Below are 17,361 nucleotides of genomic sequence, written 5' to 3'. Positions count from 1 at the left end.
TGTTTGGGTATTAGGCAGAATGCCCTTCTGGCTTGATGGCAGCACCATCAGTGGCAAACCTCACAGCTACTGTCACATGCCGCTCAGAACTTTTAGAAACCTTTCCTATCTAGGGTAGTGTGAGGTAGACTTCAGGATCTAAGGTGATAGATTAAGCCCATTCATGGGTGCACTTGTCAAACAATTAGAACTGGGCAAAAGCGAGGACTGCAGATGCTGGAGATTAGAGTGGTTGCTGGAAAAGCACAGCAGGTCAGGCAGCGTCCTCCTGCTCCTCGGATGCTGCCTGACCTGCTGTGCTTTTCCAGCACCACTCTAATCTTGAAACAAATAGCACTGTCCTTTCAGACTGTGCCAAATGGTGATCTTCTCTTTAAATTGATATTCTTGCAAATTGTCCTGATGAGTGCAAGACAAAAAATGTCTTCTTTCAGAAACGCTCATGCTTTACACCAATAATTAACTATTTGTATCCTTCAAGGATTTAAAATATTATGACAATTCTATAGTGGCATCTGCAATAGACACTTAGAAATTTATTAAATTTCCCTCATCATGACTCTTGAGGTCTGCCCATGTGGGTACTGGGTGAGTTTGCATTGAGGCCGTAAGGGCAAAGAGTGATGGCTGGGATGAATGGGCTTAGTACTGTTTTAATATAGGGACAATAATGGGCATGGGGGTGATGAGGGTTCATTGAGGGGAAATTAAGTGGGCTGCTTTGGAGGCTGAAAGGGATCATTGGGGTGTGTAGAGGCATATTGTTTGGCATGGTTTGACATGGATGCGATATGGGGGGGGGGGGGTCAAGAAGCGAGTGGAGAGATAGTATGAGCGATTGTAACTGGGATACAGCCACCATGATACTGTGGAATGGTCCTTTAAGGAGCCTAGCAACACCCACACACCACACCAACCCCCCCACTATTTCTAAGGCTACGTCTGAAACCATCCCCCTCAGGGTGGGGGGCCTGAATTCAGCCACCCCACCACCCACCTCCAGGATAAAGATTTAAACATTTAGTACACATTCGAGTCGGGTGTGGGAGTTGGGAATTTTCCAAACCCAGATCATTCACCTCCTAGCCCCTTTCCTCCCCCCGCAATCCCAACTGGGCAATCTGAAACATGGCGGCAAAGTGAGGGGCACTGTTTTCAGGCAAAATTACTTCTAACAGGGCGTAGTAAATCTTTGGAATTCTCTCCCTCAGAGTCTTGTCAATGTGCCAATGCTGAGTTTATTCAAGGGAAACGGATAGGTCTTTGATCTCAGGGTACGAGGGGATTTGGATAATAGAGGAGAATTGAGGAGAATTGGGGAGGGAGTGGTGTGGTGGAAATGTCTTTGGACCAGTAATCCCAGAGACAAAGACTAATGTTTTCAAGACATGGGTTCCAATCCCTCCATGGCAGAAGGTGAAATATGAATTACTTTTTGTTTGGAAGGCTATTTTAATAGTGACAATTGTTGTAAACCTCTTTAAGGAAGGAAATCTGCTGTCCTTATCTAGTATGGCCTACATGTGATGCCAGACCCATAGCAATGAGGTTGACTCTTAAATGATGGAAGCAACCCACTCATTTCAAAGATCTTGCCAGTGACATCCACATCTTATGAAAGAATAATCAACTTACAGATAGATTTCCTCCAAGCTGTTTGAAAGAGCTGTACATTCTTGTCCTCTCAGCCATGATGCACTAAAATCAAACCAAAAAAAAAATCAAACAAAATGTTTAATGCCCTTAAAGGAAACACAATTGTTTATCTGGTTCAATATAACAAAGGTGTTAAAATTAATACTACTTGCTTTCTAAGCACAGCCAGCAATTAGAAAGACAAATGGTCTGTTTTGAGCTTAAATTTCCACCCCCAGTATCTCAACCAATCAGAAAAGCTCTGCCTGCTGGAGCATCAGAGTCAAGATTAGTGCTAGAAAAGCACAGCAGGTCAGGCAGCATCCGAGGAGCAGGAAAATCGACGTTTCGGGCAAAAACCTTCCACAAGCTTGTGACATGATGAAGGGCTTTTGCCCGAAACGTCGATTCTCCTGCTCCTCGGATGCTGCCTACCCTGCTGTGCTTTTCCAGCATCACTCTGAATCTAGAATCTGATGCTCTAGCATCCGCAGTCCTCACTTAGTGCCTTGCTGGAGCATCAGTCATATCCTCACACCATTTATTCTGAAAGTTGGCTGAAGATCTAGTCAAATTCTTCTAGTAACTGTCTGATCCTCAAACTGCTCTATAACATCATTTTTTTTTCTCCGAAAACAGAATGTGTTTTATTTTTCTGGTGAATAGATTGCAGTTCAATGTTTAATTTGGTTCTTGGAATCAAATAATCACTCCAGTGTGGAAATAGGCCATTTGGTTCTATTCGTCTACACTGACCCTCCGAAGAGCATCCCATCCAGATCCACCACCCCTATCCTCGTTACCCTGCATTCCCCATAGCTAACCCACCTAGCCTCCACAGCTCTGGACAGTATGGATAACTCAGCATAGCCAATCCACCCGAACCTGCACAAGTTTGGACTGTGGGAGGAAACCAGAGCATCCAGAGGAAACCTAGACACACACAAGTGAAGGCAGACAGTCATAAACGCAGGCAAGGTGGGCCCCAGGAAACAAGCAATTATCACAAGACATGTGACCACCAAGAAATTCCTTTTTGAGAAAACAATTCCATCATTGACATGTTTAAAGAAAAACAAAAACACAATTCTGGTTATTCACAATCCTCCAAACACGTGTCCATAAAACTAATACGTGCAAAAGCCTTCATAACACTAGCTATCATCAGTGTTTCTGCTCAATTCCAAAGAATGGTTGGATGGTCATTTTCCTGGAGACTTAACAGCTTCCTCTCTAACCCAGTAAACCCAATTCTACCCACCACCTCCAGTAGCGGCAGTGAGAAGGGCAACCTCTGCAAATGCAGTCACCAAACTCAATCTTTTTGGTTCCAGGTACTGTGGTGTTCCAGTAATTTCGTTGCTCACCTGGAACTATGTCTGCACATATCTTAATTCCTGTCAAGTGCCCATTAATGTCTTCAGCAGAGGATGAAAATGATTGCAAACATTCAACAACTTGGGTTAAAGATGGGATTATAAACACTGAAAGAAAGAGACATGTTGCCAAAGCCAACAGACCATCTGTCATTAGATGTGAGTCTGCAATTGGACAGCAATTGTTGAAGATTCCAGAATGCCAGATAGCTCCACTAACACTAAATCTTTGATAATCAGTCAGGCTGATATAGTGGCTTGTGCATACTTGCTAAAGGCAACTTGCATTCTTACACAGGGACCGGTTCACTGCAAACAAAAGGCAACTTCAGAAGTTAATGATTCCCTGTTGCTTTTTCCATGACAATGCCTCAGCCAGTCAGGACCCCCTCTTTCCTGCAGTATAGAGAGTGAGTGTTTGCAACCTGGCACCTTGCATTTGCCCTGAAGACTGGTGGACATTCTCATGGACATCTTCAACATCACCTGGAGCTGCATCATTGTTCCAACATACTCCAAGGCTGCTAACATCAACCCCATGCCAAAGAGGTCTTCAGCGTCCTGCCTCAACAACTATCACCCTGAATTGTTTCAAGAGGCTCATGAGACCTTGCTGTCCCCCTCACTGGACACCCTGCAGTTCACATATCAACCCAAGCGCTCAACAGATGATGCCATTCCCACCACCCTCCATCTGGCCCTCACCCACCTGGAGAAGAAGGACATCTAGGTCAGATTACTGTCCATAGACTTCAGATCTGCATTTAACACCATCATTCCTCAGCACCTGATTGGAAAGCTGAGTCTGCTGGACTTAACTACCTCCCTTTGTAACTGGATCCTGGACTCCTGACTGGGAGATCTCCAACACCATCACACTGAGCACAGGGACCCCCCAGGGCTGTGTGCTCGGTCCGCTGCTGTTCACCCTGCTGACACATGACTGTGCAGCGATGCACAGTTCGAATCACATCATCAAGTTCACTCATGATACGAGTGTAGTGGGTCTCATCAACAGGAATGACGAGTCAGCATTCAGAGAGGAGATGCAGCAGCTAACGGACTGGTGCAGAGCCAACAACCTGTCCCTGAACGTGGACATGATGAAAGAGATGGTTGTTGACTTCAGGAGGCCACGGAGCGACCACTCTTCACTGGACACAGACGGCTCCCTCATGGAAATAGTGTGGCATACACCTGGTGGAGAATCTCACCTGGACCCTCAACACCAGCTCCATAGCCAAAACAGTCTAGCAGTGTCTCTACTTTCTGCGCAGGCTGAGGAAAGCCCACCTCCCACCCCCCACCCCCATCCTCCTCACATTGTACAGAGGGTTCAATGAGAGTACCCTGAGTTGCTGCATCACTCCCTGGTTTGGGAATTGCACCATCTTGGAATGTAAGGCCCCACAACGGATAATGAGTTCGGCTGAGAGGATCATCAGGATCTCTCTTCCCTCCATCGCAGACATTTACACCACACACTGCAGCAGAAAGGCTAAGAGCATTGTGGAAGACCCCACACACCCCTCACCCAAACTCTTCTCCCTCCTGCCACCTGGCAGAAAATACTGGAGCATTTGGTCTCTCACTGCCAGACTGGGAAATAGTTTCTTCCCTCAAGCTATCAGGCACCTTAACATAGTATGATCAGACTCTTTCCCATCTGAAATTCTTTGAATTGCTGCTAGAAAAATGTCTATTATTCATCATTCTTCTATTACACTGTAACATGCATGTTTTGCACTAATGTACTTTAAGCCATGTACGATTGTGTAGTTTGTGTTGTCCATGTAGCACCCTTAGTACTGCTGGAACGCTATCTTGTTTTTACTGCATCAGTTGAGTATGGTAGAAATGACAAATAAAAGCTTTTCTCTCTCTCTCACACACACACAGACACACCCACAGACACACCCACAGACACACACACGATGAAAAGCTTCAGGAAGCTTATTGCTTACTTTAACTGATAGACGGGTGGAGCAGATGAAGGGTATTCAGGAGGAAGCATCACCTGGATAGCAAAGAACATAAGAGATGATTATACAGATTAATTTTACGTAGAATCACATGAAACTTACAATATCATAATTGGTCTAACTGGTCAATATTCCTGCTTCAAAACAGCCTTGCTCCATCATTCCCCATTTCCCATAACCTTCTATTCCTTTCTCCTACATGCGTTTAACTAACTGCCCAGTTAATGCTTCATACTACATAAGGGTTGAAAGGCAATTTGATGGATGTGACTGGGGTCATGGGGTGTGGTAGGGTGTGTGTCCAGATACAATCAATGGAGAATTGGGGATTGGTCTGAATAACTACATTCGCTGTTACCAGCTGTTGTCAGTAGTAATGGACTAAAACCGTAAGTTGGACCGGATTCAGCCCAACAAGCCTGCTGTGACCATGGATGTCACTTAGGCTTTAACATCACTTTCATGTCCAAACTTTTGATTCTCTGAGCGACCTATATGCTGTGTATCTCAGCATTAAATATACTTTGTGAACTCAGCAAATAACAGAAGCCTGGCCTGCGATGCAGTTTTGCCTTTGCATGGTGAGGGTGGAGCAGACGAGACAGCAATTGGAGCACATACTCTACCTGCAAACAAACAGTCCATTTGGGGTGTTCTAATTCATCCACAACTCGAATACAAAATACCCTGGCAGCCTCATCAATGACACACCATTCATCTTCATAGATGGATGACAGCGCTTCAATCTCATCGATCTGATGGAGAACAGAACTGAATTCTGAATATCCGCCAAGTCATTCAAACATTTTTTGTGCTACATCTTTCAAGCTAAACATCGAACTGCACAGGGTAAAGTTTCTTTACCAAGTTTTCTATCAACACAGATCTGCTTTATTCAATCTTAATGGCATAGAAGTTCCTTCAGTGTCGCTGGGTCAAAATCCTGGAAATCCCCCCCAAGGGCATTGTGGGTCTACCGACAGCACATGGACTGCAGCGGTTCAAGAAGGCAGCTCACACCCAGCTCAAGGAGCAACTAGGGACGGGCATAACACAGTAACCAATCCAGTGACACCCATGTCCCTTGAATGAGTAAAACTAAAAGGCAATGTAACCAGTTTGTGGGAATATGGGTTCAAATCCCACCTCTGTAGCTGGTGTGATTATTATGAAAACAAAACCCATCCAGTTCATTCACGTGCTTTCAGGAAGGATGTCAGTCAAACCTGCAAGGTCTGGTCTACATGTGAAACCAGGCCCACGGACTCTTACCTGTTCTCTGAAAATGATCTAGCAAGCCACTCAGTTCAAGGGCAATAATAGACTGGCAACATTTCATGAAAGCATTCTTTTCAAATTGCCCCAACTTTGACAAGAGTTAGACTCATATGTGTTCAGGATTGGAAATTATTGTTATGACCACAACGTTGCTGGGCATGTGAGCTCATAATAGTGAATCTGAGACATTGGTCCGTGGAATAACAGAACCCACAGTCTACTCCCCAAACTAATGAGAAGAATAACCGATAATGTAATCAGGAATTTTCTTTAATCGTTATGAGATGTGAGAGTCACTGGTAAGATCTACTTTTATTGCCTATACCTAACTATCCCTTGAACTGAGTGGCCTACTCAGGCATTCCAGAGAGCAGTTAACAGCTATCTGCATTGTGGGGTCTGGAGTCACATTCGGCCAGAACAGGTATGATGGCAAACCTCCTTCCCGAAAGGACATTAATGAAGCAGATAGGCTTTTACAACAATTGACGGACATTACATTATTAGACCAGCTTTTTACTTAATCCAAATTTCAAAATTTTCCATGATGGGATTTGAACCACATCTTGAGAACCAGATCTGCGATTATCAATCAGTGACATCACAACTACGTCATCACCACCTCTCCTAAATCGAGTTAAAAAGAATTAAACAATGGACAAAGGGTTGGGGGGAGAGGGGGGGAGAAATTTGGATTATGAGAAAACAGTGAAATGAAAAGCCAGAAAAAGATTAATGTATGATTTAACTTTTTAAAGATCTCTGACAATTTACTAGCTGGAAGAATGCGTGCCCAAGTTTCTTGGTGCCGAAGAAGTTGTTTGATCCTCAGATATAGAGTTATACAGCACAGGAACAGGTATTTCCATTTCATCTGTGCTGACCAGATATCCTAAACTGATCTGGAACCATTTTCCAGCATTTGGCCCGTATCCCTCTAAATGCTTCCTATTTATATCCCCATTCGGATGCCTTTTCATCATAATGATCATACTGTTAAAGGGTACATACAATCTTAATTACTGAATGCTCTGTGCCACAGAAATTAACTTTCCCTTAATAAATGAAATTGTAGACAGTAAGGTGAGCTCCACAGAACCAACAATGGATTGGTACAAACTTCCAGTCACTACGTATCGCTCCCTTGTCACAGGTTCTGGATCAGTGGTGCTGATGAAGGGCTTTTGCCCGAAACGTCGATTTCGCTGCTCCTCGGATGCTGCCTGAATTGCTGCGCCCTTCCAGCACCACTAATCCAGAATCTGGTTTCCAGCATCTGCAGTCGTTGTTTTTACCTTCCTTGTCACAGGTAGCTAGTCAATTTGGGAATTAACAACAAAGCTTAGCAAATTCAAAATATTTCATGATTTCATATTTTACATATTCAAATTCTCCCATCCTATTCAAACTCTCAGCCAGTTTCCATGTTCATGAGCAGTGCAATCACACAGATTTGAGAAGTTTTTATTCAGTGTATACTACATAGGGTGTTAACTGTGACTCAAAGAAGAGCAGTCACACCTCTCAGTCAGAATGTTCAAGGCACACCAACACCACAGAAGTCTGGACTGATGCTTCAGAACAGCACTGATGTGGCGCTACATTGCCAGAAGGCCAGTACTGATACGAAGACAGAGGTGAGATAGTAATGTCACCAGATTACATAACCTAGACTAAGGTCCTGTAGGCAGGAGTTCAATTCCCACTACAGCAAATAGTAAAATTTGAATTCATCAAAAACCTAATATTAAGAGTTCATTTATAGTGCTGCTGTAACAATGAAACCATTGTCAGGTGCCATTAAAAGTGCACCCTTGTCATACTAGTGCCAGCAATGTGGTTGACTCTTACTTACCCTGTAGACAATTCAGTATGAGTGCAAAATGTACATCCCATAAATGAATTGACAGAACATGCGAGAGGCTGGACCAGCCGCTATCTCTGGACGAGCTGACCAAAGCCCGCAAGTCCTTTGAAAAGAATAAAACTCCCGGAAGAGATGACTTAGCAGTCGAGTTCTATTCTGTTTTGTGGGACTTTATTGGCCAGGACCTGCTGGAGGTGTGTGTCAGTATGCTTCTGGCAGGTACCATGAGTGAATCCATGAGGAAAGGCATCATCACCCTCATCTCCAAGCGGAAGGGGGAGAGGGAGGAAATCAAATTGGAGACCAATCTCACTGTTGAATGTGGATTACAAAATCTTGGCAAAGGTATCGCCAACCGGGTCAGGTCTGCTCTGGGGTCGGTGGTTCACCCTGACCAAACTTGTGCTGTGCCGGGCAGGAAGATCGCTGAGAGTCTCGCACTCCTCAGGGATACGATCACCTACGTGCAGGACAGAGGGTTGGACACCTGCCTGATCAGCCTGGACCAGGAGAAAGCCTTTGACAGGATATCACACACGTATATGAGAGATGTTCTCTCCAAAATGGGCTTTGGGGAGGGAATCTGCAATTGGATCAGACTGCTCTACACCAACATTGTCAGTGCAGTCTCAATCAATGGGTGGGAATCAGAGCTTCCCAGTCAGATCTGGAGTCAGGCAGGCCCTCTCTCTCTCTCCTGCCTTGTTTGTGTGCTGTATAGAGCCATTTGCCGAGTCCATCAGGAAGGATGCGAGCCTGAGAGGGGTGACTTCCTGGCAGCGGGGGCCTACAGGTTAAGGCCTCCCTGTACATGGATGACATCGCCGTTTTCTGCTCGGATCCGCTGTCCGTGCACAGACTCATGTGCATATGTGACCAGGTCGAACGGGCCTCGGGGACCAAGGTAAACCGAGGCAAGAGCGAGGCCATGCTCTTCTGGAACTGGGCTGACCAATCCTCGATCCCCTTCACTGTCAGGACCGACCACCTGAAGGTGTTGGGTATTTGGTTCGGGGGGCTGGGGCGGGCGCCAAGTCTTGGGAGGAACATATCAGCAAAGTGAGGCAGAAACTGAGCAGATGGAAGCTACGGTCGCTCTCCATCGCGGGTAAAAACCTGTTCATTAGTTACGAGGCACTGTCATTGTTGTTATATGTGGCACAGGTCTGGCCTATTCCCAGAACCTGTGCCATCACAGTCACCCGGGCCATCTTCCAGTTTATATGGAGATCAAAGATGGACCGGGTCCAAAGGGACTCCATGTACAAAGCTCTGGGCAATGGGGGAAAAAAAACACACCCAATGCCACCCTCACCCTGATGGCCACCTTTGTGTGTGGTTACATCAAGCTGTGCGTGGATCCCCGGCACGCAAACATCAAGTGTTACTACGTACTGAGGTCCTACCTGTCCCCGGTGTTGCGAAGGATGGGCCTGGCCTCGCTGCCACGGAACGGTCCGTGTAGTTGGACCGTTCCGTATCACCTGTCCTTCGTGGAGAAGTTTATGAAGAAAAACACCTTTGACCACAAGTCCATCAGGAAGTGGTCAGCACGTAGTGTCCTTGAGACCCTTCGGGAAAAGGAGAGGGCGGATCCTATCGAGCGGTTCCCTGAGCAGACTGTCAACAGAAGAAGTCTGGAGAGGAATGCAGTGGTGTTTGTCGAGGTTCATCCCGAGCAGCGCCGTGACATGGGACTCCATGCTCTACGGTCTGTTCCCTGGGACGCACATCGAGACGAACATCAACTGTGCCTGGAGGATCATCAACTCGGTGAAAGGCACTCTTTGGTCTGTCTGAAACCTGTTGATCTTCCAGCTGAAGGAGCTGACCCCAACTGAGTGTTGTGGACTGGCACATTCCAAGGTCCAGGACTACGTGTTGAGGGACGCGCTGAAGCTTGGAGCAGCTGCTGCCAAGGTGCGGTGGGGAAAGACCACCGTGTAACATCTGCCTGCCTAAGAACAGGGGGCCCACCCAGTCATTCGGGCTCCACTGACACCTCAGCTAAATATATGGATAGTAAACGTATAGACCTGTACATATGAATGATTACTCAATCTCAGTATGCAAAAAAAATGGAATGTTTACATATGTATGACATGACCAATTGTACAGATTATCAAAATATTTTATGAATAAAGTATATTTTTGAAATTTAAAAAATCCCATAAATGAATTAGGGAAAAAAACTCCGAGTTTGCTCTGCCATTGAATATGATCATGGCTAATTTTCATATTCCTGCCTACCCTCTATAACTCTTCACCGCCTTGTTTATCATGAATCTACACATCTTTGCATTCACAATATATAAGATTACATTTTAATATTATATTATTAAATATTTAAATCTCTTAACAGTGGGAAGAGTGGGAGGCAACGGCCTAGTGGTATTATTGCTTGATTATTAATCCAGGGACCAAGGTTCAAATCCTGATATGGCAGATAGCTTAATTTTACTGGATATAATTTTTTTTCTTTATTTCTTAATTTTTCTGTCTTATTCTATGTTTTGGTTTATTTTTGTGTTTTCAGATGGCAACACTATACAACACTATTTTTAACAAAATGCACGTAACAATAAATGAATTTTAAAAATCCAGATTTAAGAGTCCAATGAATCCATTCTAAGGAGAAATAAAAAAGCCACTTAGTTCACTAATGCCCCTTAAGGAGGGAAACCTGCCATCTTTACCCAGTCTGGCCTACATGTGACTCCAGATCCACAGCAACATGACTAACTCTTAACTGCCCTCTGGGCCATTAGAGACAGGTTGCAAGGGCTGGCTGAGACATTGACACCCGCATTCTGTGAATGTGTGAAAGTGACCAAGTGGCTTTAAGGCTCAGGAGTCCCTGTGAAAACAACATTTCTTCTCAGAAAAACGTAACCCTTTATTTTACTTTAATCTGCCCTGCCTCTCTCCCCCCATCCCCTCCCCTCCCCAGTGTGACTAACTCACTTGTTTCTGGAGGTTTCCTGCCTCACTCTGCTCCATTCACTCACTCGGGGGATCATCCAGCTGCTGCCTCCCCCAGGATTGTTACAACTGGACCAGCTGGAGCAGAACGGCCACTTCCGCGGGCACTGCGCGTGCGCCGGTACCGACCCCGCCCCCTCCCTGTCAGGAGATAGTATGTATTCACGTCGCGTCATAGGTCACGACCCCGCCCCCTAACAACTTCCGTCTGCGCGCTGGCAGCCCGGGTCGGCGGATTGACACCCTTCCCTTGTACCGGGCGCCGCCAGACCCGCTCCAGTTCTCATCCCGTCCACTCACCGGCTCCTGGCGTCTCCAGGTGAGCACGGATTGTTTTATTTTACGCCTGGGATTCGATTTAAGTCAAAGGTTGACTAAGGAGGTCGCCATTTAAGACAGAGATGAGGAATTCCTCCTCAGAGGGTGGTGAATCTGGGGAAGGCTTCAGCACGGAGGCTCGCTCGTTTGGTATATTCAAGTCTGTGACAGATAAAGTTTTAATCGGTAACGGAATCTAGGGTTAGAAAGGTCAAGACAGCAAAATGGAGTTTTAATTTAATTTCTGACACACTGGCTAGTGCGAACATTTGTTCCCCATTCCTAATTGCCCAGAGAACAGTTAAGAGTCAACCACATCTCTCTGGGTCTGAAGTCACACGCAGGCTGGACCAGGTAAGGCTGCAAGGCAAAAATGAGGACTGCAGAGTCTGGATTAGAGTGGTGCTGGAAGAGCACAGCAGGTCAGGCAGCATCCGAGGAGCAGGAAAGTTAACGTTTCAGGCAAAAGCCCTTCATCAGGAATGGAAGCAGGGAGCCTCCAGGGTGGAGAGATAAATGGGGTTGGGAGGAAGGTACTAAATAGTACAATAGCTGAATGGGGGTGGGGATGGAGGTGATAGGTCAGAGTGGAGCAGATAGGTGGGAAGGGCGATTGTTAGGTACAACAGGTCATGAGGACAGTGCTGAGGATTGAACTCAGGACCTTCAGATTATGAGACTGATGCACTGCCTACTGCCCTAAGAAGGCCACCAGGTAAGGATGCAGATTTCCTTCCCCAAATGCTGTTCACAATAGCTTTTCCCCCAACAATCAACAATGTCATTGTCAATTGTAGCTCTTAATCCCAGATTTTTATTGATTAAAATTCCACCATCTGCCATGGTGGGACTCATATCCTGGTCCTGAGAACATTACATGGGTCTCTGGGTTTATTGTTCAATAATAATTCTGCCAGGCCGTCACTGGGTTTTTAATCAAATTTCAGGCTAATGTTCTGGAGATAGGTTTTTGAATCTTGCCTTGGCTGATGGTGAAATTTAAATTCAGTAAACATGTGGAACAAAACCTTCCTTGATGAACATTGTCAATTAACATAAAAGATCCATCTGGATCACAAATGCCCTTTAGGGAAGTAATCTGCAGTTTTTACTCAGTCTGGCCTCCATGTGACTCCAGACCCACAGCAATGTGGTTGACCAATAGCTGCCCTTTGGGCAAATGGGGTAAACAATAAATGTTGGCCCAGCCAGTGACATCAATCCCCAATGTTTGTTTAAACCCTTCAGAATCTTCTCTATTTCAACCAAATTAGCTCTTGTTCTTCTAAACTCCAGTAGAAATAGGTTTAATGTAAATCCAACCTTTTCTCACAAAATAACTGTCTCATGTCAAATGTTAGTCCAATAATTCCTCTCCAATGCATTTGCATCCTTCCTTGGATAGGGAGATTAACATTCCACACGGTCTTCCAAATGTGATTTCATTAGTGTCCAGTATAAGCTCCCTACTTTTGTATTCAATTCTCCTCATAATAAACAACACTCTATCAGCTTTCCTAATTACTTGCTGTCCAGCATACTTACCTTTTGTGATTCATACACTGCAACACATAAACACCTTTACATTTCAGACACTTGTTTTATTTTGGAACAAAATATATTGGATAAATGGTTGAAAAGGAAAGAAGAATATAATGTAATGAAGAAACATCAAGGGAACAGAATTTATGGGTGAGCTACTTCAACGAGCTAACCTGGATACCATAGGCTGAACGATATCTGTCTGTATGGTTCTATGAACTTGCTAGTTGTTCCTTGTCAATGGCCATTCACAATGACAGGGTCAACTCCGAAAGAGATACTGAAGAGAGCCAGTTATGACTCTTTACTAACACACCTGGCTCACTGTTTCTGGGCTGCATGACTGAGCCATATATATAAGTATATGTGCTGTATATCCTGTACAATCCTATGAAGATTGATTGTCCATAAGACAATAAGATGTAAGAGCAGAAGTAGGCCATTCAACTTGTCAAGAGATAATCTTCAACCCCACTTTCTTGCCTTTTTCCCCATAACTCTTATTGCTTAAAAACCTATCTATCTCGAATATACTCAATGACCCAGCCTCAACAGCCCTCTGTGGTTTAAAAAAATCCACAGATCCACTACCCTCTGAGAGAAGAAATTCCTCCTTATCTCTATTTTACATGTGCTACCCGTTATTCTGAGAGTCATAGAGTCATAGACATGTACAGCATGGAAACAGATCCTTCAGTCCAACTTGTACATACTGACCAGATATCCCAACCCAATCTAGTCCCACCTGCCAGCACCTGACCCATATCCCTCCAAACCCTTCCTATTCACATACCCATCCAGATGCCTCTTAAATATTGCAATTGTACCAGCCTCCACCACTTCCTTTGGCAGCTCATTCCATACACGCACCACCCTCTGCGTGAAAAGGTTGCCCCTTAGGTCTCTTTTATATCTTTCCCCTCTCACCCTAAACCTATGCCATCTCGCTCTGGACTCCCTGACCCACTCTTCACAAGGGGAATTAACCTTTCAGCATCCACCCTGTCAAATCATCTAAGAACCGTGTATATTTTATGAATGGATTAGCAACTGTTAAATTTTAAGAATTGACAAGCCAACTATCTCTGGCAGTCCAGGGCCTAAGCCACCCACAAAACTAACCAATAAAGATTCCTGTCTAATGACATCAATTGTTGCTTGGGGAAAATAGAGTCAAAACTGGGAGAATATGTCAAAACCCCTTAAGTAATTTGGAAAAAACAAATCATTCCATAAATTTTGCTCTCTTTGCATTGAAATCTCAGTGCTGGAATTTTACAAATTGAATATTTTTAAAAACAAATTTACAGTTAAGATATGTTTTGAGATAAAATTATTGGCTTCCACTCACTCCACCACTGACATTCAGTAGCAGCAGTGTGCACCATCTACAAGATGCACTGCAGAAACTCATCAGTGCCCCTCAGACAGCACCTTCCAAATGCTCATCCACTTCCATCTAGAAAGATAAGAGCAGCAGATACTTGGGAACGCCAGCCCCCTGCAAGTTCCCCTCCAAGCCATTCACCGTCCTGACTTGGAAATATATTGCCATTCCTTCACTGTCGCTGGGTCAAAATCCTGAAAATTTCTCCCAAACAACAATGTGGGTCAAGTTATAACACATAGGCAATGGCAATTCAAGAAGGCAGGTAAAAACAAGGACTGCAGATGCTGGAAACCAGACTCTAGATTAGAGTGGTGCTGGAAAAGCACAGCAGGTCAGGCAGCTGCTCCTCTATTCCTGATGAAGGGCTTTTGCCCGAAACGTCGATTTTCCTGCTCCTCGGGTGCTGTCTGACCTGCTGTGCTTTTCCAGCGCCACTTTGATCTACATTCAAGAAGGCAGCTCATCAACCTTCTGAAGGACAACTAGGGACAGGCAATAAGTGCTGGCCCGGCCTCATTCCATGAGTGTATTTCACCATTCCTTCAATGTTTCTTGGTGAAAATCCTGGAGCCCTCTTCCTAACAGGACTAAAGATGTACATATACCACACAGATTGCAGCAGCTCATTAGTATAGAATACAGTGCAGTCAGCCTGTAATAAATTCTTGAACAAACTGTTCACTATGTATGAACATTAGATGTATGTGTGAATCCCTCTCGGCTTCTTGATCAATTAGCATGTCAATGTTGTCTTGCACATTTGGATAGAAATTATCTTTTGGTTAAAAGCAGTACCAGTTTAATCCATTAGAGGGCAGCAATCATTTACAGTGCTTGATAAAAGTTGACAGGGGAGGTGCTTTGAATTAAACAAAAATGGAAATTGCTGGAGAAACGCAGCAGATCTGGTCACTGTATTCAAATGCTAACTCTGTTTTCTCACCACAGATGCTGCCATATCTGCTGAGTTTCACCAACACTTTCCATTTTTGATTTGGTAATGTACCTATCTCCTGTTTTTTTCTCCCCCTTGTACATTATTTTTATTCAAAATGTTACCCATTGCTCTTTGTAATATCTCAGTTGAACCCACCTCCATCATATTTCTAGGCAGTGCATTCCCTAACCTAACTGTTACTTTTTAAAATCATTTATTCATGGGATTTGGGCATCACCGGCTAGGGCAGAGGGCAGTTAACAGTAAACCACATTGTGTTGGGTCTGGAGTCATGTTAGGCCAGACCAGGTAAAGACTGTAGTTCCCTTCCCAATGTTCTGGAAACCCGGGTTCAAATCCTACCATGGCAGATGGTAGAATTGGAATTCAACAAAAAAATCTGGAATTAAGTGACAACTTGATGACTGTGAAATGATTGTTGTAAAAAGAACACACCCCGATCTACATCAACAGAGCAGAGGGTAAGATGGTTGAGAGCGTCAAATTCCTCGGAATGATGATAACTGACAGCCTGTCCTGGACTTCCCATGTAGGTGCGATGGTCAACAAGGCACAGCAACGCATCTTCTTCCTCAGGTGGCTCGGGAAATTTGGTAAATAAGGACCCTCACCAACTTTTACAGATGCTCTATTCAGAGCATACTGTCTGGAGTGTAAATGCAACTGCTCTGCCCAGGACTGTAATAAACTACAGAGGGTGGTGTGCGCAGCCCAGACCATCACGGAAGCCAACCTCCCATCCATGGACTCCATTAATGCATCTCTTTACCGCGGAATGGCTGCCAACATAATTAAAGACCCTTCTCACCCCAGTGATGCTCCCCTACAGCCTCTTCCGTCAGGCAGGAGATACGGAAGCTTGAACACACGCACCAGCAGGTTCAAGAACAGAGTCTTCCCTGCCATTAGTAGACTGCTGAATGGACCTCTCTAACTTCAAATAATGCTGATCTTGTTAATGTTGAACTCACCTAGCACACACCCTGTGCAGTGTGATCTGTATGCCTTACTCTGTCCTAGTTTTTTTTCACCCTATGATCTGTCTGTCCTTGTTTGCTATGATCTGTCTGTCCTTGTTTGCTATGATCTGTCTGTCCTTGTTTGCTATGATCTGTCTGTGCTGCTTGCAAACAAAGCTTTTCACTGTACTCAGGTACATGTGACAATAAATAAAAACAAATCAAATCAAAAACACATCATTTTGACTAATGTTCTTTAAGGAGGGAATTCGGCCGTCCTTATCTGGTGTGGCTACGTGTGACTCCAAACGCACAGCAGTGTAGTTCACTCTTAACTGTCTTCCTTGAAATCAGGGGTGGATAGTACATGCTGGCTTGGCTGGTGATACACGCGTCCTGAAAAGGAATGTAAAAGGTCCGTCTTCATGGGAACATTTCTACCAATCATTCCATTGGTTAAATTGTATTTTGTCCTGATTTCCAATATTTTCGTAACTAAGAGACACATTAAGGACATGAAAACAAAATTTTTTTGATGCCCTGTCTCTCCACCAGCATCTCCTGCCAATCCTTGGGTTCCTTTGTGCTAATGTCTAGGAGTTGCAATTCTACTGAGTTGATGGAAACTGGGTGCATCACATCTTCATCACATTTCGTGGTGGCTACAGCATCCACATAGGGCCTCTGCTCCAAGGGCTTAATATCCTGCAAATAACCACAATGGCCACCTGAGGAAGAAGGGATATTGTTGTGTCTTCTTGACTACATGGGAGGACCAGGACAGACTGTTGGTTATCGTCACTGCTAGGAACTTGATACTCTCGACCATCCCCACCTCAGCTCCACTGATGTCGAGGAGAGTGTGAGCTCCTCCGTTCTTCCTGAAATCAATGGTCAGCTCTTTAGTTTTGCTGACGTTGAGGGAGAGATTGTTATCATTGCACCATGATACCAAGCATTCTATCTCCATCCTGACCCATCATTGTTTGATATCCGGCTTACAATGGTGGTGTCGTCAGCAAACGTTTGAATGAAATTTAGCCATAGAGTCATGAGTGTACAGTAGGAGACTGA

At 44.6% G+C, this 17,361-nt stretch overlaps 1 protein-coding gene across 1 annotated transcript in view; it reads right to left on the bottom strand.

Annotated features, from left to right (window-relative positions):
- impact (impact RWD domain protein) overlaps positions 1-11,221 on the bottom strand; it is a 24,800-nt gene extending 13,579 nt beyond the window's left edge. Inside the window, exons 1-4 of the mRNA XM_043687527.1 lie at positions 11,103-11,221; positions 5,620-5,748; positions 4,976-5,028; positions 1,636-1,698 (exon numbers count right to left, since the gene is read on the bottom strand). Coding sequence (XP_043543462.1) covers positions 1,636-1,698; positions 4,976-5,028; positions 5,620-5,748; positions 11,103-11,138 — 281 coding nt within the window. The 5' untranslated portion in view covers positions 11,139-11,221. The remainder of the gene's footprint in view (positions 1-1,635; positions 1,699-4,975; positions 5,029-5,619; positions 5,749-11,102) is intronic.
- Positions 11,222-17,361: the final 6,140 nt, after the last annotated feature.

The sequence above is a fragment of the Chiloscyllium plagiosum genome, chromosome 4, assembly GCF_004010195.1.
Source record: "Chiloscyllium plagiosum isolate BGI_BamShark_2017 chromosome 4, ASM401019v2, whole genome shotgun sequence".
Lineage (NCBI taxonomy): Eukaryota > Metazoa > Chordata > Chondrichthyes > Orectolobiformes > Hemiscylliidae > Chiloscyllium > Chiloscyllium plagiosum.
This window is presented reverse-complemented; position numbering and strand designations above follow the sequence as displayed.